Genomic DNA, 22,427 nt, shown 5'->3' on the forward strand with positions numbered 1-22,427 from the left:
TCAAAATCATTAAACGGGACATGTGCCTGGCTGCCTTCTAGAGAGCAGAGCTATTGGGATTTGTGAGAAGAACAGTTTACTTACAACTCCAGGTCCATACTGAGCAGAAGCACCCTTCAATCCCATTTCCCGAATGTACGCCAACTCCGCAGCTCTTCTTGCCATTTCAACTTTGTGAGAACCTGGGGGAGTCCAGCCAATGCCTCTGAGCCAGTTCAAGTCAGACTTGTATTTTACCTGAGAGGGTAAAACATACACCAGTGTGTATTATTTTGTTTGGCTCTAATCAAACCACATGCCCTGGATATTTGAGAAAGAGCACATAAAGAGCAACAGAGTCAATAATAAACAAAGTATTCATTTTCAGCAAACAGACTAGTTCTCTGAAGAATGTGATCTTGTTGATAGGTACTATCTGTGAAGCACATTGCCACAGACAGCTCTTAGCACTTGGAAGGACAGTGTTTCTCAGCTGTACTTACATCACTCTGCAACTTGTAGGCCTGCTTTGCATGCTTCACGTTTAGCTGCTCAGGATCACAAGTGTATTGGTGCAAAGGCTGCCTGTAGTTAACATTGCTTGCAAGCTGCTGGCTTCTCTTAGCATGGAGGAATCCTGGCTGGTTGAGGTGACACTGGAACTGTGCCCTGCTTTGGGCATATCCACTCCTGTATTGGTTGTCACTCTGGAGTTTTCCCACTCTGAGGACATGCCTGATTTTGGGATCATCATTTGCACTGAGGAATCCAATCTGCTGGCCTCTGTCTCTCAGGAAGGCTTCTCTGTATTTGTACTGCAGGAAGTGCAGACGAAAAACTCACTTTCACATTCAGGTTACCTTCAAATTCTGTTATCAGCTATCAGTAATGCTTCCTGTAGTGCACAGAGACCAAGGGTTTGTTTGATATCAAACTATATCTCCTAAACTAACAAGATACTTTAGAAGAATGCTTTTTGTGCTGATTTTTAAAGGAGTAGAAAGACTTAGGGAGCCCAAAATACTCATCTCTCAAAAGCAATCAGAGGTCCTCTTACTGTTGCACTCTTGGGCGTACCCAATACACAGCTCAAGCAATGAAGCTCCTCCATCTTCAGCTTTCTTGCCAGCTGTAGTCTTCTGTGTTCAAAGGTGATCCACTTTATTCTAGACCATGCTTTAACTATTCATAGCCCAGTACCTATTTTATTTAACTACATCATAATATGCTTCTTTCCCAAGAATAACTCTTTGAAGTGAAACAGAGCAGCCTGGTATTGGGCATTATTAATGGGAGCCTTTACCTGGAAATCTTTGCACCTAATCGGCATTTGGTTACTGTGTCACCAGTTTTCCAAACAAGGACAAGGTTCACTTACGTAAGAATTCACCCATTTTTACAGGGTGGGGTGACATGGGAAGAGGGTTGCGAAGAATGTGAGACAGAACAATTCTTACATCACTAGCAATCTCTCTTGAAGCCTTTGCTGTCTGGAATGGGATGGCATCAATTCTAAAATCATAGCCAGATGCCCTTGTCTGTTCCCAAGATGTTTTATACAATTTCTGTGTTGAAAAGAAAAGAACAAAACAGTCATTTCCCCCTGCAGTTTCTTAAACACAGTCCCATAACTGCAATAATACATGTTTTATCCTACTGGGTTTATTTGTATCAAGAGTCATCAGTACCATCTCCAAGGTTTTGATCCAGTTCTATAGCACTTCAACTCCTTTTCTATTCACCATAATGATAAAATGCCTCATCTGAAAAGTGCCACCAGGGCTTCCTTTTGTACTTGAATGTGGTTGGTTTTGATGTGATTTAATTTCTATTAGAAACTGTGATGCATCAGTCACATCAATATTGCATTGATATTGCCCTTATTCTCTCTTTTGATGCATCCACTAGCAGTGTCTTGGGTTTCGTGGCATCATAATTTCAATACCAGTTATTTCAAGCTTTTCAACTGATCCCTGTCTCTATCCCCAGCCACATGTGGCTTCATTAACTCATATGGAATAACAGCCGCTTCTAACATATTTAATGTGACTTTGAGGATGCGAAATACATTTACAATCTGAAGAGAAATTGCTCCAGATTTAGGTTTTCTTCCATTAGTAGCTTTCTTAAAATAGCTTCCAGTCTGCAGGTCCTGCTACACAGCCATGGTATCTTAGCTGACACTTTTGGCTGTCCCTTTCTAATTTTATTTATTTGCTTTCTGTAAGACTTTGATTCATTCTTTCCAGAGTTTGTGACCACATGAAAACAAGCACAAATTCCACCTCACGTTTTAAAAGATATTCTTCTGTTTCACTGGTGAATTTAGTGCTGGGTGGTACTTAATTTGAAGGTAAACTGAGATGCCAGAAATCCTGCATGACAGCCTTGGTAGAAGCAATGCAAGCATTACTGTATGACCTGCTAACAGCTCTAGGTCTGATCTTTCATTTGTGTGCAATCACCCCTTTGCCTTTTTACCTTTTCCTCTATTACTTCAAAGAATATAAATCCTATTTGTTTCTTTCACCTACATAGCACCTTTCACCAGACAAGGAACTCAAAGCTTCTTATAAACTAAGGTCACTCTGATACTAGAGTTAAGGACAACAGATATTTAATCAGGGAACAGTAGATTAGGAATAGACTGAGTGCCTCTGTCTGGGATAATGTGGAAACACGATCCCTTTAACCCAACTCCAGTCATTGGTTCAATGGCATCCTGGTTGATGGCAACTGTGCCTAAGGGATCAGTTCAACACAGTGTTGCAGCTTCATGAAGATGGATTATATAATCAAGGAAAGAGAATTCTCCCTCCTCCCTGACCCAAATCTAGATTTAAATTTGTAACTAACCACACCTATACTGAAGGCCTGAAATTCTTAATAATAGCTTCCTGCCCTAGAAAGAAGAACCAATTCTCAAAAGAAAAATCAACAGACTTTTCCTGATCCCTCCAACCCAAACCTAGCAACACGTTGGCTGTCCCCAGTCTTTGGCTTTTTCAGTTTTGGTCAGGCTCAGAGAACCTGGCTTCTACAAATACATAAAAGTTTTTCATTCCCAAGCAAGTTTGTTTTTCTTGATGACAGTGACAAGTCAACTCCCCAAAGTAAAAAGCTCACTTACATCACTGATGTGAAGTGCATTTTGGCGGGCTCGGATAAAATCTGGATGATCAGGAGGCAGGGTGTACCTGTGCCTCGCTTCAGAGTCTCCAGCCTTGTACAGTCTCTGTGGAGTCAAAAGTCATTGAATACAACTGATACTAGAAGAAATCTTGAGATCAATCCTTTTATGCATTATAGTACAACAAAATAAGATCACTTATAGTAAAATTAAACCTACGTCACTGCACTGGAGGTAGCTGTTTTTAGCATGGATCAAATCTGGAGAGTCAACCACGGCAGTGAACTTGAAACTCTCTGGCTTCTGGCGGTACTTTATCTGAGAGGGGGAGGAGGCAACAAAAACAAAGAAAAAAAAAAACCACAGGATGTTTCTGTTAATGATATACCACAATTCCAAGTGTGTGATAACTGGAGTAAAACATAAAAGCCACCTTCCTGAAGCCACATTATTAAACATAAAACATACTGTTCTGCTTTAATGTCAGTTGCTCTTTCAGCTAGGGAATGGGGATGCTGCTGTATCATTGCTGTGGTGCCCAGGAAACTAACCTTTTTGTGTGTGTGTGCAAGAAGGACTTCCCATTGAAAATTCACATGCAAAAAGCTTTCAAACACTACTCTTTTGGCAGATCATAATTTTTCTCCATTAGTGCACGATACTGAGCAGGCAAATGCCCCTTCTGTGTGGTTGTCAGTGCTGCATCTTTCTATATCACTTCCATAACCACCTGCTTAGAAATTCATAATGGAGTTTACTGCATTTATTTATTGCTACATGTTTTGTTTATACTCCTGTGTTTAATTCGAAATGGAAAATATTCAGCAGGTGTCACACAGTGGACTTGCATCTCCCACACTGCTTCTTGGTAACTTACACCTTGTATAAACAGGCTCCCACATCAAAAGGAAATGATAAGCTACATTCGTAAGTGTCATGTAACGAGGAGCCTTGATGGTAAACAATTCCTACAGATGTGCTATCCCATGAAAGATTTATCAGTTACCTCGCTGATGAGCTCTCCAGCCTTCTTTACACTTTCTATCTGCGGAGATCTCAGAGCCATCCAACCAACTCCTTTCATGAAGTTCAGGTCTGATTTATAGCGATGCTGTTAAAAATGAAAATCGTTAGCTATCAGTTTTGTATCCACAGCTATTAAGGTTTTTAAAAAAGACTCCCTGAGTCATATTAACATTTTGAGGTTTTCATTTGCTATGCACATATCACATCGTAAAGCCAAACTGTTTGCATTTCTTCATTCCACCAGGAATTAAATAATGTATCATATGCAAGTTACAAGAGAAGGCCCCACGAGTGAATTAGTATGACTCAAAGCAGTAAGTAATAACCTGTTTGCACTGGGCGTAAAAGAACCCCTTTTGAAATAATTTTCTGAGGTGAGTTCAAGTCAGGAATACTAATTATTTTATCTGGTGCATGCTTCCTCATTAACCCCGTTTCTAGGAGGACACACTACTCTTTCTTCACTCACATTAAAGGCTTGCTCTACCTCCTAATCCAGCAAAGAAAACAAGGCAGACCCAATAAAAAATGAAAGCCAGTAAAGTACCCACAATCCCAACAATTCTGACTTCTCTTTTAGATTGACAGTGTGTGGTTTTAAACCAATCATCCATTTTTTCAGGTTTTCCCCCCCCCCCATATGCAAAAGGACATAACAGCTAGCTGGCTCAAGCATGTTGTACATTACTTTACTAGATAGTGAGGGTATCGGACCAAACCATCTTTATAATTTCTCTGGATTCCTAACCTGTAGGGTCTAGAGGCAAAGAGCCAAGTGCTGAGGTTCTTATTTGTCTCCTGTCCCGTCCCTTTGTAGGCAAGCTCTGAAGTACATGCTGTTAGGCTCTATGGACTAAGTCACTGAAAATGCCACTATCCTATCATGTGAGTCACCATCACACATCAGTAAATAGTAAGAAATCCTGCCTTGCCACCATGCCATCTGTTAGCCATTACAGAGGGCAGGAATGGGAGTTAGAAAGGCAAAGAACTGCATCTAGCGCAGCTTCTATACTGTCCAAATAATACCCCAAAAAGGTCCTGGCAATGAAGAGCACATTTGGGATACCAGGTAGCAAGTACACTGAGTAAGAAAGAAGGATACAAGCTCGCCGGCGCTTTGATTGCCACTCGGATTTTCATAGCTGGAATATCTGTTAATATCTGCTCACCAGATCTGACTACATCCAGCAAATATCCCCTCACTTTGTCTTGCAATAAAATCCTGAGCTCCGTAAACGATAGCTCTCTAAAGACCTTTAAAGAGTTAGCATAACTTTCTGAAACGCCTTTTTCACTTCCCTGCTGAATGATTCAGTCTCTTTTCTTACAAAAGAAAAAATGCCCGAACTGATCTTCCTGCTACAGAGCAGCTAATGACACTGGACCCTAACCTGTCAAAATACAGCTACCTGCATCCATGCAGCTTTATGCCCGCACTCAATATCTACACCTGTTTGAAAGCACATAGAGACAATGGCTTGACCCTAAACAATGGTACCTGCTAAGGCAAAGTGAGCATGGATGCGGCCCAGGCTGAGATTCCATCATTTCTGTCATCAGTTTGTCTGAACTTAGATTTGCTTAAGCAATTTCTGTGAGCACACCTGGGGAACTGGTTATTTGATATGAACATTTCTGTTTGCAAAATGACCTTCTATCATATCCCAAATCAACCTCTGAGCATTTAACCCGCTGCTCAAAGAATTCTGCATGTAGAGCAGTGGCTGTCAAACCACTGACTGGCTGTGATCCAAACGGCTGAGAGATGATTGTGTTTATCTCTCAGCTCTAGAATAAATGACATGGACCACAGTTATTTGCCATCGGGTTCATAACTCAGGAACCTCTGGTTCACATATATTCCACATGAGAGGAGCAATCGGATACCTTGCTGCAACACATATGTAAGTGTCCTAATGGTCTTTCTGAAAACACTGCCCAACATCAACATACATTTTGTGCCAGTCACTCAAAGCTTTGTTATGCCTGAAGGAAAGTCTTTACCTCACTCTGTAGCATGTGAGCTCTTTTGGCCCATTTCATCTTCATGTCTTCTGGGAGTGCTGTAAATTCATGGAGCCTCTTTCTGTAATCTTGATCACTCGCTAAGGCCTGGGCTTTCCTGGCATGGACAAGATTCACCATGTCCATGGGCAGATGGTACTGAGACCACACTTCTTGGGATCCTTTCTTATACTCCTGTTCACTCTGTAATTTGGCAGCATGCGAGCAATGCAGCAATCTGGTGTCATCCAGAACACTTTTGACACCAATGTGCTTTCCTCTCTCCATCACAAAGTTGTGTTTATATTGGTACTAAAAATAAAAAAATGTAAAAGTGAAAAAGTTAAAAACTTAGACTGGCTACTCTAGCTAATTGACTTAGAATAAGTCACTGAAATATCTATGCTGTCTGTAAAAACAGCCAACATATGCAGCACTAGAAAGTAATTGTCTGACTCTCTCACTGCTCTCACATTTACATACCACAATAGCTGCAATATTTAAGTTAAGCGCATCTCAATATATTCTCTGAATATACCCAAAGCATTGATCACGTTTAACCTTAGATCATGTACTTTTATTACGTCTCAGAGAATTTTATTCCCATTGCTAGGAATAAGAACATAAGAAAACCAAACAAAAGAGAGAAGAAAAAAAATCTGTACAAACAAGAAACATCATGCACTCTGTAGCCTTCAGTTTTGCAAATGCCACCCAGCTATTTTAAAGAGTAAATTCAGCTTTCCTGGATCAATAACTGTGTTGAGAAACCTAAGATGGTGGTCTGAGCACAAGAATAAGCACCAGCAACCCCTCATTCTCATCTTAGCTGGGACTATGACTCTCCCTATGATCTTGCATTTATCCTCTCTGTGAAATAGTGATGATTATAATGATTATTTATACAGCATCAACAGGGTGCTTGGAACTTTAAAGGGAAGGCCTGGGCCCTTAAGAGTTCATAATGTAGTTGAAATGGGATAATAACACTTATCTACCACACAAGAGAGTTGTGGGGATTAAATTACAGTAGCTAATGTTTATAAAGTGCTTCCAAGATGAAGGGCCAAATTCAGATCTGTTGTAAGTGGATGTAATTCTATTATGGACTTGTACCCTTTAGAGCAGATCTGAAGCTGTAACCAAAAGCACTCTGCAAAATATGGTTAAGTATACATTATAAATTACAGCTAGAAATAGTCGCTTCATAAAACAAATGCACATGAAATATATTCATATTTTATCACATTAGAGATAAAATATGCAACTAAATACTAGACAAAATGAAGGCTCTTTTTTTTTTACTAAATTTAGTTTCATTGTGAGTTTTTCTTATAATTTATTAAATTTCTTGTGAGAAAGAGATGAACTTAGGCTTTCTGAGAAATGGATACTGCTACATTTGAATGTTTTGCAAACAACTATCCAAATGAGAGGATATTTTCAAGGGCAAGAAGATTTGTTTCCTCTATTTCAGAAATTAAAGGGACACATATTTACAGGAGCATCTGCTAATTTTCACTTCCTAAGCAGACAGGCAGCTCCTGATTTTCTGAGACTCAAAGAAGGCCCAGCTGCTTCTGACTTCATTTCAATCCAGGAGCACTAAGCACTTCCAAAAGTCAGCTCAAAGCAGGGTGGACAGAATTAGTGGGGACATCATTATAAGAGAAGCTGAAAGCCTGGAAAGGAGCAGAATCCCTCAGACTTGTCTGTCTGCAAATACTTTAATTCACTAGCTATTTCCCACTGGAAGGTGTTTAACCGAGCTTGGTTCCCGATTAGCAGTGATTCTTCCTCTTCTTTTCTTTTTTTTAATTCACACAAAGAATCTCATTCATAAGTAATATATTCTGTCTCACACTTGTCTCACACGGTTATGGAGTTGCTTTAATTCAGTAAAATCTGCTTTAGACATTGTTTTACATGAAGTTAACAGAAATTAAGCAAGAAGGAAGGTTGAATCATTCAACTCACATCACTGGCAATTTCTCTGGAGGCTCTAGCAGTCTGGAATGGGAGTGCTTCCGTTGTCAGCTTGTAGCCTTGAGCACGTAGGTTATGCCAAGATTCCCTGTATTTTGCCTAAAGTAGGAAAGGCACATGTAGATTGCTGTTTCACTTTTAAATGCATAAAGGAACAAACAAAGGAACCTTCTTTCATTTTTTATTCTGTGTTTCAGTCTCACTCTTCATAATCAAAGGATTTTTTTAAATTATCTATGGGAAATACTACTAACTCAGACAAAACATGTCTTGCCCTTTATGTAGATTTAATTTACTCACAACCATATACATGCTAATGGAGATAAATATCATTATAATCAAATCAGGGAAAGCATAAACAGAATAGATCTAAAAAGTCTTCTGCTTATCCATCTTCCTTTCCACTGCACAATTCATCCTCCACCCCAAAGAAGTATAAAAAATAAAGAACAAATTCTTACATCACTGAGGTTGGCTGCATTTATTCTTGCCCGTGTGAACTCAGGCAGACCCAGTGTTGGTGTATAGTGATGCTGACTGTCCTCTCCCGCTGCTTTATACATGCGCTAGGGAAGAGATCAAAAAACACATTTGCAATTAATTTTCTCTATTGTTTCAATAACATAGCAGTACTTAGGTTGTTTATGATTATGACAACTATAGTCAGCAAAAAACCCAGCTAAGAATATACCATTGCAATTGCAATCGCGTGGTCTTTTTTTTCTGGGCATAAAAAACTTTTACATTAATTTTTACACATATATCATAATACCAACCCACTACATTCTTAGACTTGCATTGATATGTTCCCAGCAGACCAAAAGTGAACCTAAGTACATTAAAGGCCTCAAGAACGTGCATTAAATAAAAGGGCAGGCATTTTTGGTAAAATAGCCATATTTTCTAGGTTTGATTTTTCCTCATGTTACTACAGATTATTCTGATAATTTGCCTTTGGGTTTTGCCCTGTTTTTCAAAAATTAGAAAAGTGATTCTTTTTTTAGGAGCCCTCTAAAGTGGGCCATACTATGCAAATGAGCTCCTTCAAGAACACCCCACAGAACTGATCTTCTGAGGCTTTGTTTCATGTAAAAAACCCTGATAACGGGACTCTATTGTATGCGTAATATTTAAGTGTTTTCTTAAAGAGATTGAATTGAAAATGGTATTAAATGTTTGGAAATAGTAAAATGTGATCTAACTGTGAAAAAGCACAATCAGTGATGCTTGCTTTCTTTTTGATGTATTTTGCTTTCAGAACAGGGTTTCTCTTTCCCACTCCTCCATCCCTAGCTCGCTGCATTTTGAAAAGCATATTTTCTGATTCGCGAGGAGAGCCTACCTCATTAGCAATCATATTGCTGAATTTTGCATGAAGGAGGCCAGGAGAGTCTGTCACCGATGTGTACTTGAAGGTATGTGGCTGCTGACGATATTTACTCTGAGTTCACACACAAAGAAAAATGAACAGAATAACTAAATTGTCTTGTCAGATAAGGGACTTCTTCCAATACCAGTGGTCTAGCTTGCTGCTTCTGCTTAAAACTCTACTTTGCGAAAGGTATGTGTCTGTCAACGATTAAACTAATTTATCTTTTGCAACTCTGGATTTGATCCATTCAAGTCTCACAGGGGAAATAAAAAGTAAGTAAGGAATAAGGTGTAAAAAGAGAAAAAAGTGAAAAAAGTGCTGCTATGCTGAATACAGTAATGAGGTTATTTCGCTCCTTGGTGTCGTTAACCCTGGCTGGTGGAATTACAGTATAAAGGCAATCCAATCCAGAGAGAAGGTCTGCACAAGCTTGCTGAACTTTGTTGTGACAAAAATGAGGTTCCATCTGCCCTGTGATCCCATGCCAGAACTGTGAACAAAATAACTGCAAGATCACTGCTAGCAGGGATCCATTCACTAGAACACAACTAGGAAGATTACTCTTATTTTTCTTAATTTCACATCTCTGTGAAGATGGGCAAGATTTGAAACTAGGAGAGACTGTAAGAAGAGAACATGACAAAGGAAATAAAAATCCAGTTACAGAGAGTGAAAAGTAATAGCATACAAAACCAGCAAGTTTTGTACAGTAGAAACCAAGCAGCTGAGCGTAGTGTAATGTATTGAGCATTCTGCAGGTCAGCCTAATTTTGGAGAAACAGTACAAGCTACTTATTAGAGCAAAGCCTTAATTTTAGTTAAGTTTTAGTTTAGTTTTAGTTGAAAAAGCCCATTTTAAATCTAAAATAAACAACATAAAATAACAACCTCCTGAGTCTGAATCACGGGAGAAAAGATTGGTGAAAACAGTTAGCAAAGCCTGCAAAACCTTGAACTCCAACAGGTTCACCCATCTGCAGTTGGGACATGAATGGAATGATCAAACACAAGGGGAGGGAGCCTAGCATTATCCAGTGAGTCACTTTGCCAGCCCAGTTTAATAGGAAGACATCTGGCAAACCCTTGTTTGTAGTGGAGAAATCAAACCCCTCTTTTGTTACCTCGCTGATGAGTTCAGAAGCTTTCTTCTTTCCTTCAATCTCTAGGGCCCCTGGAGTAATACATCCAACTCCTCGCATAAAGTTCATGTCAGACCGATATAAAATCTAAGGAAAACCAAGCAGAAGTAATTACAAGTTTGCATTTGAGTTGCCCTGTATTTATTCATCCAAATACATGGTATTCAAATAAATGCATTAAAATCAGTATCTACCACAGACAGTTCATATACATTACCCTGCATTCCTGTGTTTATGTATGTGTGTGTGCATACAGCACCAACAGATCTACCGCGCAGATGCAAGGCTCTGAGGAGTACTAAGTCTCATGAACACCGAATGATACTTGCGCTCCTAACTTCCATTTGTAACTTTGAAAAGACTTTTCCTGGATACATTAATTTTCTTCATATATAATACATAAATCACAGCTACATATTATTATTTTACAAATACCTATAAAATTAGACCAGTTAGAAAAGTGGATGAAAGTATTTTTAAATAAAAGCTGGTAACTTTTTAATAAGTGGAATTGCAGACAGAATAGCCTTGCTTTTAAGCAGTTCTGAATAGTCATAATATAAGTAGGGAACACTAGAGGAAAGATAGCACTAAGCCACTGTACAGACTTTGCTAAAATATTTTCCGGGCCGCCAAACCCAGTAGTGAGTCTTTTGAATATTACTTTTTCAAAAGTTACCAATAAGTTGCTGGTAGATACACTATGACAAATATTATTTCATTTGATGAATAGTGAGGAGGAGGGGGAGGATCATCTTATTTTCTGCTTCAAAAGAGCTATAAAGACCAAACAACTAGTAAAGCACAGATTTTCCTACTACTACTGATGGATATGTGGAACTGCTACTGCTGACTGAGGGAAGAAGTAGCTTTAGTTAATGAGGCATTTTGGTTCAGCCAACCACTTGAAATGGAAATGGAACAGTCTCAGTCCCTCTTCCATCCATGTCTGTCCAGTGCTAATCTCTAGGCTCAAAGGCATCACAGTGTTGTGTACATGAAGGCAAGAGAGGACAATGCTAGAGCTTGGCCTTCACCCCTTGACAGCTATTAGCACCAGCTGGTAAGACAGTTAAATTCTGCACTCTGAGGCATGGTCCTGGCAACCACCATTTCACTCCCAATTCAGAAGAGAGGCATGGATGGAAACCTGTCTCAGAATCTCTCGTTGCATGTGTTTTCACTCGAGTTAGGGCAGCACAACAGCATCTGACGCTTACACTTGTTTGAACGCAGCCTGACATCTTTAAGACTGTTGGCTGAAAGCATTAAACCAATACATTTGCATTTTGGGGCGAGAGTTGTTTTTAAGATACAGCCTCTCCTGAGCTCCCCAGGGGTAACATAATCTATTAAAGCCCTTTGCTCAGGGCTGTGCCTACAGACGCAGCCTAACTTTGAATTTGTAAGGCATTATCCAGTTAATTTTACTCAAGGTTATGTAGGGAGCTAAACTCATCCTTCTCAGCATTTCAATGGTTATGTCTTGGGCCAGAGTTTATCAGTCTCTTACAAATCAGGTTTTTAACAATAGGCATCTTTCTTGTGGAAGTACACATGAATTTCACCCAGATGCAAACCAAATCAAATACCAGTTGGTAAACAGTTTGCGTCATTAGCAAGACCTTCAAAAGAGTATTTCACCAACATTGCAATCATCCCCACTTGCAAACACTCCTCTGCCTGATCATCAAAGACTACGATACTTTATCTCTCGGTATGGTGTGATCACACATGTTGTACAACTGCCCAATAAGATAAATGTCTCATTTCTGAATGTAATCGAGGGGGAATCGCCATTGTTTATCCCTGAGCTGCTGCTCAAATACATACTGTCAGCTGTCATGATTTGGAACAGAACTATCTTGCAGCAGGCCCAACAGGGAAATATGGCTGGGATGTTTTGCAATTACCTCACTCTGTAGTTTGTATGCATTCTTGGCACACCGCAATCTCACATCATCAGTCAGAGAAGTGTACTGGTGTAGCAGCTGTCTGTATTCTTGTTCACTGACCAAAGACTGGGCTTTCCTGGCATGTACCAAGTTTATCATATCCAGTGGCAGGTGGAAGTGAGTCTTTGTAACCTCAAAACCTTGCTTATATTTCACCTATCAAATTAAAAACAGATCACAGATATCACAACATGGTAATAAGAATTCTGGTTTTGATCAGAGGAGACATTCTCCATATTTCCAGTATAAATTATTCTTTTGAGAAGTTAGTTCCTTAACTTATTTAACTATACTGTGAACGATCAATACTTACAATTAAAATATGTGGCAGCCTAATATTCATCAAAGTAGTAGCCATCTGCATTATATACAGTTAGCTGAGATATTATTTATACTTTCTATTTTTGTTAAAACTGGATACGTTGAATCTCTAAAATTACCAAACCGATAAATGAATTCTTAAATCACTGCATTTCTAGAAAGCACAGCAAAAAGCTGTAACTACTGCTGAAGATAAAATGCAAAGTTATATTTACATTAGAATTACTATCAATCCTCACTCACAATATTTTTGGTCTCTATTGATTTGGCCAGTTTCATTTCAGAGTTTTAAATGTCATTTTTAGTGTTGGGGTTTTTTTTGTTGTTTTTTTTTTTTTTTTTTTACTTCTTGTCTGTCCTGGAAAGGAAAGCCATAGAGATCTTCAAAGAATTTTTTTCACATGACATTTCCCTATCAGGTTATACAAATTTGAGGTGTTCAGGCTGTTCATCTAGATAATGAAAATCCAGAGTTATTGATGATCATTAAACTGACTTAAAGCAATCTGACAGAAGGATGAATTCTTCAGACACTTGTTACCTGTGTGCCTAAGCATACCACCACACAAGAAAGAACCCCAGTACAAGCTCAGCACTCACTGAAATCCATGAACACTCTCCCATCTATATCCACAATCAGGCTCACTATGGACAGTTGTGGTAAGAAGATAAATAGTTCTTAGATTATTTATGTGCTTAAAGTCAGACAAATATTTCACTGATTTCTGGATCAAGCCACAGCGTTCAAAATGCACCAGTTACAGTTCTGACAGACAATGAAAAATAATGTGATTCTTAGCATATCCCAAAACCAGCTGGGAACCATTCCCCCACCAAACAGTCTGACTTGAAATCCCATAAACTCATTCATCCTTTAGTCTTTCAGGAAAACAGTAAATTGAAAATAATCACTGAATAACTTTGTACCTCTAACAAATTTCATTTACGTCTGCACAAAGACCACTACTAATTCTCAGTTAGACCTGCCTCCGAGTAATACTTTTACAGAGTAAAATATTTTACGTTAGGCAACAGTGATATGCAGCAGGGCATTGTGCACGAATGCACACTCTTCTTTTATTGTCAAGTTAATGTTACTGTACATAATGTAAAAGAATGGTAAGAATATCATTATTATATCCAAGTATCTGGCAAGTGGGAGAGAAAGCCCCAAGTTTTAAATAGTAAGCTATTCCACAGTTAGTCTACAGCTAAGTGCATCTTCCATGGGGAATGACTCACTGTTAGAAAACCAATTCCAAAATGCCCACACCTTCTTTCTTGTACTTACATCACTCTGTAGGGATGCTGCATGGACTGAATGAGCAATATGAATATCTCCATCCAGGCCACGTGAACCAATCATCTGTCCTTTCATTTTCTGAAATGCCTCCTTATACTTGTGCTAAAAGGGAAAAAGAAGAGAAACATGGATAGAAGTCAAGTAAGTATTAGTCAGATTGGTAACACCTGAATAAAAGGATTTTCATATTACAGAAAGAGAGCTAGGGACAATAAATTCTGGCTATACTTAATATGATAATAAATCTGAACGAACCTTTAGTGGATGCTAAGAAGACCCCACCTGTGCAAACATTTTAATATTTTATCCTGTTTAGTGAAAAACAAAAAAATGCACCAATGAACACTTACAAATAGCTTGGGTTAGTTACCTGCTATTACACAGGTGGGGGAAGTCAAGAACTTCGTGCAGGTGCTTAGAATCAACCGCTAAGGAGCTTCTCTCCACCAGCTCTCTAGTGAAGTCAGAACAACTGATTTCCTATGCTTGAAATCAATCTGTGTATTTCTACAACCTGTAAAGGACACCCAAGACAAACCCTGAAGGGTAGAACTTCCTTAATAAGCTCTGTCTTTCAAAGCTTGCCTAGCTAACAGTGGCTGACAATTCCTGAACAATCCCTATGATCGCCTGGGCTCTCCAGCAGGTAAGTTGGTCAGCTTTGCTAATGAGTGTTTGCTGTCACAAACCTTCCTTTGCTTAGTTACCAATAACACTTCATTGTGTCTGCACCTCCAAAAGCACAACTAACTAGACTGAGGCCAGATGTCTCCCAGATGTAGAGTTGACTGGACATGCTGTTTCCATCAAGAGTCACTCAGCAGAGCAGAAACAGTCTGGAGTTACTGACATATCCTACTGGACAATATCAGCAGTAAGTTCACATACTTCGCTTATGATTTCACCCGAAGCCTTTGCTGCCTGGAAGGGAATGGCATCTAGTTTCAGTTGATAGCCACCGTCTTTCATCTTTCTCCAGGACTCCTTATAGCGAGTCTAGGAAATATGGAACAGGAATAAAGCAGAGCTGCTGTTCAGAGGGTTGGCACTGTAGCATTATTGCTATCCTAGCAATGTTACCACATCAGCTTCGTTTTATTCTAACACAAAATGCTAACATACATGATGTATGAAACTACCAATACACAACAGGAATAATTACATGACAAATGTCCATTATAAAAATATATTTGTTTGTTCATTCTTAATCTTTCTAACTTAGAAGAAGTTTGATTTCTCATATTACTTCAGAAACATTTAGACCATAGAATGATCGGATAGTGGGGAAAGAAAAGAAATTTAGTATATTTTCCTGTGTAGGACAAACAGCAAAGTACTCTCAATGTTTTAACTCTCCTTTAAAATACTAAAGGTCAGATTTATACCTCACTGATATTTGTAGCATTTAATTTGGCCTGAAGGATTTCAGGAAGATCTGTCGTGGGTGTATACTGATGCTTTACACTCTCTCCGTGCTCCTTGTACAGCCTCTGCAAATAGAGATGAATTTCAGTAGCAAGTACTCACTGCACATTCAATCACTAGTTCAGACAAAAACATTAACAAAAAGGTTTATAGAAAGCAAAGACTATAGAAAACTGACAGCGGCATTAATAAATACAGGCAATTGTATCAGTCACAAAATATTCAAAAAGCTTTAGGAGTCTGATACACCTATCAGCTAGACTATGCTAGAGAGGAACTCCTTGAAGCTTTGAGTGTATAAATCCGTGTATATGAAAATTCGGATATTTGAATACTAATTTGATAAGACTTCCAACAAATGTGAAAAAAGAGAGGGAGAATAAACAGCATTTTTTAAGGATGTGCAGCCATGCGTGGCCCACCAGCACTTTGAAATTCCACAGAAATCTGGGGATTGAAGTTCCCCAAACATATTTCCAAAGTTGTTCACTTTTAACAGATAAATATGATGGCAATTATCTGTTCAAATTTATGTCCAGAGCTAGTTGCAAGGGGTTATTCAACAGTCAGTGTAAGAGATTAAAAAAACTCGGAAGGTGACTGATCCCATCATAAAACAGGTGTCTATGTGGGCTACTCATACGAATTCTTGGAGAAAGGATATAGGGTTGGCCCAGGACTATCTAACTTTTGGATGTCTGCAGACAGGTAAGAGGAGTTCTATGCAGTTAACTTGAACTTCCCCTACAATGGCTACGCAGAGTTCACATCTTTCACATTATTTTTCTTTCCTAGTTCAGTTTCTTCTTACATTGACACCATAATTTTCACATGAGTACAGATAGCCATCTTTTTTGGCCTTAGATATGACCCATGTCTTGACCACCCAGCTTGCCTATCCCAGGCTATTATTTCTGTGTGAGGGTTTGAAACCCTCTAGACTAGTATGAATCTCTCCATTTCGCCCTGCTGCCACTTTCTTGAACAAGTAGGTCCACTTGTACTGCAGCTCTGTAACAGCAAAATTAATGAGAACTCCATGTGTGAAGAAGTAGAGCAGCAGACTGATTTTGACTGTGGCTCAGTGGAACAAAATGACTTATATTTATCCTGCCTGAGATGTAAGATCTTATTAATTAAACCAAAGGCATAGACACTATAAGTATTACAATAGCATATGTTTTACACAAAGTCTTTCATCTTCTTCTTCACTTTAAAAATATCTATTTTCACAATAAAACATCCTCTCATGTTTGAAACTTGTCTTTTTTGAGTGACTTTTGCTTATTATTCACTTCTGTATTATCCCAGTTAAGTCTACAATATTTTTAAATCGCTCTTCTATTAAAAATAAACATGTTTAAACACTAAACAGCCTCAGTTCTTCCCTTTAAGGTTCCCCCTCCTGGATTTCTCTCTCAGCAGGATGACAGCTTGAAATAATTTATTTTTTCTTCCTTGTCATGCTGCCTTACATTTTGTTCCCAAAGAATATGCAGAAACTGAAATTTGAAAGATCTGTTTGAAAAGGGGAAAGAACGCCAGATACATTCTTCCTCAATGAACCTTAACAGGCCAAAAGTCTCTAAAGGTCAAAGGTCAGTCTTACTCCTAAATTTTACTTCTGAAGAAAAAATTGGGCAGAAAGCCCTTTTCACATGAAACTCCCATTCACTTCAGTGGGATCTCTATGACTTCTCATTCCAAGTTAGAAACATGCTCTTTGTGAGATGCACCACACCAGAACACAGAAGTTTCATGGTTCCCAAGGATAATCTCAGAGAAAGGAAGAGAGAGAAAGCCAGTGCTTCAATCAGGTCGTTCAAAGAGGATACCACTCTTATAATCATAATGTATATACATTATAACTTACATCCACAGCCTGGTTATAACTAATTCTAGCCTGGATCATCTCAGGAGTGTCTTTAATACTGGTAAACTTCAAAGCATATGGATGCTGACGGTACTTCTTCTGTTGAGCAGAAAAAGATCAAAGCTGTGAATTTTGTGCTGCTCTTTCATGCTATTTGAAAGAGAAAAATCATAGGTTGCTGGAGATTAGAGTGAATTTGTGAACATAATTATTATTCCTCTTTCCTCATCTTTATGTCCTAGGTACCTTCAGATTAAGATTTGTTTCAATTTCACAATAACCTTTTGCCGATTAATATTAAAATATTTCTCCCTAAATATAAGGAAAACATTTCAAAATCAGATTCTGCCTACCTAAATACTCCAGAAGTCAGGATTTTAAAATAATTTTCAGATTACTTCAAATACAGTATAACTGATTATATTTTTTATTTATAGTTTCTCTAAGCAAGAAATGATATAAAATTGTAGCATGTTAATAATGGCAACCATTTAACTTACTGTTTCAGGGTTTAGGTTTCCTCCTAACACCTATAGCAAATCTGTGCAGCCATTAACGCTGTGCCTAATTGCCATGGTATACCTTGTAGATAATGATATTAATTCTGCTTGCTTGAAAGTGCCCACAGTAGTTTTTGAGAGATCTTGTTATATACACATAATTAAAATGAAGGCTGTTTGATGGCAAAATTACACTTTTTTCATATGGCCTGATCACTAAAAGCTTCCCTTCCTGCATGACTTATCCTACACCCATCAATATTCTTATCTCTTCTCCAGGTGGTGCATACTAAGTTTTCCCGATGCCTGTGATGAACTCCCAAGTCATTAAGCATGTTCATGGCTCTTCTGGAAGTTGTTTATATCTCAGTGTTTCAGTCTAAAGGCATGTCATTCTCCTTTAAATTGAGCTGTGATCCACAGAACTTTATTTGAGGCAACATCTTACTTCTTAGGGGACTCAAAACACCCATGTAAAACACATTAACTCTCTTAAGGTATTACAAGCTTATGAGCAATGATTGGGTTTCAGAAAGAAATCCCTTAAAAAATGAGCACTCTTATTAAGTTTAACTGGGAACAAAAGTAGTTTACACTTTGTCGGGATCAGCTGTAGAGACAAATAAAAGTTGACCAGAACATCTCTACATAAAATTCCTAGAAATTATATTCTGGCGATTGCTTTTTAGCAGTATTACAAGGGCTAGTCACTGTGCGTGTAGAAGGGAGGAGGCTTATAGCCACCTAAAATTATTTAGTACTCACAAAAAGGTTGACATAAACAACACAGCAGGTCAAATTTCTACTTAGCAGTTTTCACTACTATAATATCAAAAAGGTATACCTATACAGATTCACAGTTGCTATTCCAGCTGGCATTGCTGTACTAGCTTTTACGAAGCTACCTTGCTTTACGCCAGCTGAAGATCTAGTTTATTGTGTCTAAAAAAATCATCCTTCTTCATTGTAGATGATTACATGGGAAAAAATAGTGTTAGCAATCAGGCAGATATGAAAAGATGACCATATTTTCTGAGACACTACACCAGTGGTTATGCTGTTCTCATTAAATGAATGGACAGATGATTCCTGCATCACCAGTGGTCATCTAAAAAATCACAGGATTCAGTCTCCTACTGCAGCAGGTTTGGCCAGTAGGACTCCCTCCCAAATAATAGAATACTATGAACCTTTTACCCATTTCCACCACAACCTCCTTGGAAAGCCTTATGGGACTGGCACAAAGGATTCTAGAGTTCGCCTTTTCCTCTAAGTGATATTGGTTATAGGGAGAGATAAGGATGAAAACTACTCGGGCTGATAGATAGCCACAGACAGATATCTATGTGAATTTCAATAGCCAGTGTGACTATATGTGAAAAAGGAGCAAGAAGGAACACGTATCTGTTACAGAAGAAGGTTCTGGGTCCAATGACTGCATCTTTTCATCATCTCTCCTGTTTTGCTTCATTAAAAAGGTAGGCTAGTGGGTAGCAATTGAGCACTGTTTGATTGCCATTATTATTCATAATATCATTTGTCACCTACTTTGTTTTTGCAAAGGCTATATGGTCTCCTACTGGTGTGTGTTTGGTATCTGGTTTCCCTCTAATTACCAGTCCTATCCCTGGTTTTGAGGGCTTTCATGTGGTATGCCTTTTTCTTTCCTCTTTGAGTGGAAATTATTTTAATTTTATACAGACATTTTGCACGCATTATGCAGCAAATTCTGTTACATGCTGTCATGAAATCTCACCTCACTAATGAGTTCTCCTGCCTTCTTAGCCTGCTCCACATTTAATGACCCAGTGGCTATCCATCCAGCTCCTTTCATCCAGTTCAAATCTTCTCTGTACCGGTTCTGACAAAGAAAAAAAAGTCCTATTGTTGGTGTTCATACACTTAAAATGCCATCTCAGACATCTCAGGAGCAACAACCAAGTCAAATTAGTGCCTGCTTTTGTTTTATTCACTATTGCACAGTTGCAAGGAAAGCAAAAAAACTACAGAATGAAGTATCAGGACTCACCAGCACTTGTGCAATATCCTTTGCAAGTTAATTTTTAGACATGATCTACAACTTATTGTGATTTGTAATTTTTACTCTAAGGTAGCAAAAACTTCAGTTTTATTGTAGATAGTGCACTGTTTAAAAGGTCGTTAATGATTTGCAATGAGAAGAAAATAATACTTCACATTTCCCAACCCCTATCCTTTTGTTATACTGGAGGGAAAGCATTTTGTTTTGTTTTTTTTTTCATGTGTCTTTAAGGAGGAAGAGTACAGGAGTACTTCTCACTTCCCTCACAAAATCTCTCCTACCAACAGTCTCCTGAGTTCCGGAAGCTTATACATGCACTACAGCTGGGTTTCGCAAAGAAGCCAGAAGGGTTTCAGCACCTATACCTCAACAAGACCGGTGCACCTATCTGTCTTAGTCTCCTTGAGACGTTCTGACCTAAAACCTCAGAATGGAAAGTCTGACTTATAGTAACCATTTACAGCATCAGACAGTTCATCTGATGGTTACAGCTGAGCACGTGGTCTCCATATCGAATTTAATCACCAATTTTATCATCATAAATTATGCAATCTCCCTGCACATTAGGTAAAAAAAATAAATGTACACCCTATATGAACCCTAGTGTTTTATTAACATTTGAAGGAGGCTTTGAAGAAGCCATGGTCATAAACAGGATTATAACACTCCTCAACAACACTGCACAACTTAAATATATCTCTTGAGCAAATAGGTGGTTAATATTTACTGGTTTAATATTAACTGTTTAATAGTTGAAAAATTAGGTGCATTAATATGTCATGGCATTAAAAGCATAAACATCTGAAGAAACTCAGCCCTAAGTGTCTGAAGGGGTTGAATGAAAGGGTATTGATATACATTAACCTTTAGACTTACATCACTTTGCAATCCGTAGGCCCACTTAGCCCATGCCACTTTCATGTCAGTAGGCAGGACTGTGTAGTGATGGAGAGGTGTCTTGTATCCTCTATCTGTGGCCAAATTCTGAGCCTTTTTGGCATGAACAAGGTTAACCATATCCATGGAGACCTGGAACTGATTCTTTGTGTCCTCAGATGCCTTCTTGTACTCCAGATCACTCTGCAACTTTGACATTTGATGGGAATGAGCCATCCGCAGATCTTCCTCCACAGCTTTTACTCCAATCAGCTTACCCTTCATCTTCTCATAACCTTCCTTATATTTAATCTGTGAAGATAAAAAATAAGACCATGAGTAAATGATCTAAGCTGCCAAACTGACAGCTCTGTCAGTAGTAAAGCAATGGTCTATCAGTGTTGTGACATGCTTGGTCCTTGATACAAATAAGAAGTCCATCTGCAAAAGAGAACTAGAACACCTTAAAAATTCGTATTTATAAAAATAAACCCTTTCTCAATAATAATATGTTTACAAAAAGCTGTAAGAAATCTTTTCTTCTTGGTTTTCTCAGGAAAAAGAACATTCTTTGAGCACTGAGGTCAGAAGGTTCTTTCAGGAGTTTTCTGCCCAGGCATAGATATATTGAATTACGATGTTTCACAGGAGAATTTCACTTCATTTTGAGTTCTAAAATTCACCCTCGGGTCAAAATGAGAATAGGAAAACACAGTCAGCATGTGGGGAAAAACTCTGAATTGCTCAGAGCAAACTTTCTGACTAATTACAGAGTGCCAATCACCCAGATAACTCCTCTGTTGCTCCTCAGCACGAATCGAGTGAGGGTGGCTCAGGGCACCGAGACATAGGTGACACATCCACAACACTCTGGTAGCAACCTGGACTGTCAGCTACCCTAAGAATAAAGAAGACTGACGGAGTCGATACTCACATCACTTGCCAGATCCCTCTTTGCCGTAGCTGTCAAGAATGACAAAGCATCCAGACGAAGCACAAATCCTTTTTCCTTCTGTTTCTCCCAGCTACTCTTGTACAGTTTCTAAAAGATGACAATAACACAGTCTCTTTATTACTATCAACATATTCTATTTGTTTTATAGGCACTGTGAAAGCTCTCAGGTAACATCAGACCAGTATACACTCCATGCCCAGCAACCATATGTCTAAGGATCAGATCCTGGTGTCTTCGCTTACACACTGTGACTGTGGATATTGTAACCCCATTATCTCACTGGTTCCAGTGAAACTGTCAATGTGCCACTCATCTGGAAGCATGTGGAAAATACACAGCTTCGAACACTAAAAGTGACTAGTCTTCAGAACAGCAGATGTGACTAGTATTTAATTAAGAGCGAGTAATTAAATTTAGATACGAAGTTTTTACATCTAAAATGTTTGGGACTTCTCAAAGAAAGAAGCCAACTTTTACCTACAGAACAAACATTTCAACAGGAGCTGTAACTATTCACAGGAGTGAGAGAATCCAAACCT

At 38.6% G+C, this 22,427-nt stretch overlaps 1 protein-coding gene across 3 annotated transcripts in view; it reads right to left on the bottom strand.

Annotated features, from left to right (window-relative positions):
* Positions 1-22,427, bottom strand: part of NRAP (nebulin related anchoring protein) — a 52,459-nt gene that overhangs the window by 1,608 nt on the left and 28,424 nt on the right. Inside the window, exons 23-41 of one of the 3 annotated variants that reach the window (XM_009515320.2) lie at positions 21,868-21,975; positions 20,934-21,245; positions 19,773-19,877; positions 17,517-17,615; positions 15,604-15,708; positions 15,107-15,214; positions 14,207-14,320; positions 12,553-12,750; positions 10,622-10,726; positions 9,471-9,569; positions 8,590-8,694; positions 8,120-8,227; positions 6,143-6,454; positions 4,116-4,220; positions 3,329-3,427; positions 3,110-3,214; positions 1,437-1,544; positions 483-794; positions 85-237 (exon numbers count right to left, since the gene is read on the bottom strand). In XM_009515320.2, coding sequence (XP_009513615.2) covers positions 85-237; positions 483-794; positions 1,437-1,544; positions 3,110-3,214; positions 3,329-3,427; positions 4,116-4,220; positions 6,143-6,454; positions 8,120-8,227; positions 8,590-8,694; positions 9,471-9,569; positions 10,622-10,726; positions 12,553-12,750; positions 14,207-14,320; positions 15,107-15,214; positions 15,604-15,708; positions 17,517-17,615; positions 19,773-19,877; positions 20,934-21,245; positions 21,868-21,975 — 2,760 coding nt within the window. The remainder of the gene's footprint in view (positions 1-84; positions 238-482; positions 795-1,436; positions 1,545-3,109; positions 3,215-3,328; positions 3,428-4,115; positions 4,221-6,142; positions 6,455-8,119; positions 8,228-8,589; positions 8,695-9,470; positions 9,570-10,621; positions 10,727-12,552; positions 12,751-14,206; positions 14,321-15,106; positions 15,215-15,603; positions 15,709-17,516; positions 17,616-19,772; positions 19,878-20,933; positions 21,246-21,867; positions 21,976-22,427) is intronic. The other 2 variants (XM_064464187.1, XM_064464186.1) reach the window with 2 other exon arrangements.

Source organism: Phalacrocorax carbo, chromosome 12, assembly GCF_963921805.1.
Source record: "Phalacrocorax carbo chromosome 12, bPhaCar2.1, whole genome shotgun sequence".
Taxonomy (NCBI): Eukaryota; Metazoa; Chordata; class Aves; order Suliformes; family Phalacrocoracidae; genus Phalacrocorax; species Phalacrocorax carbo.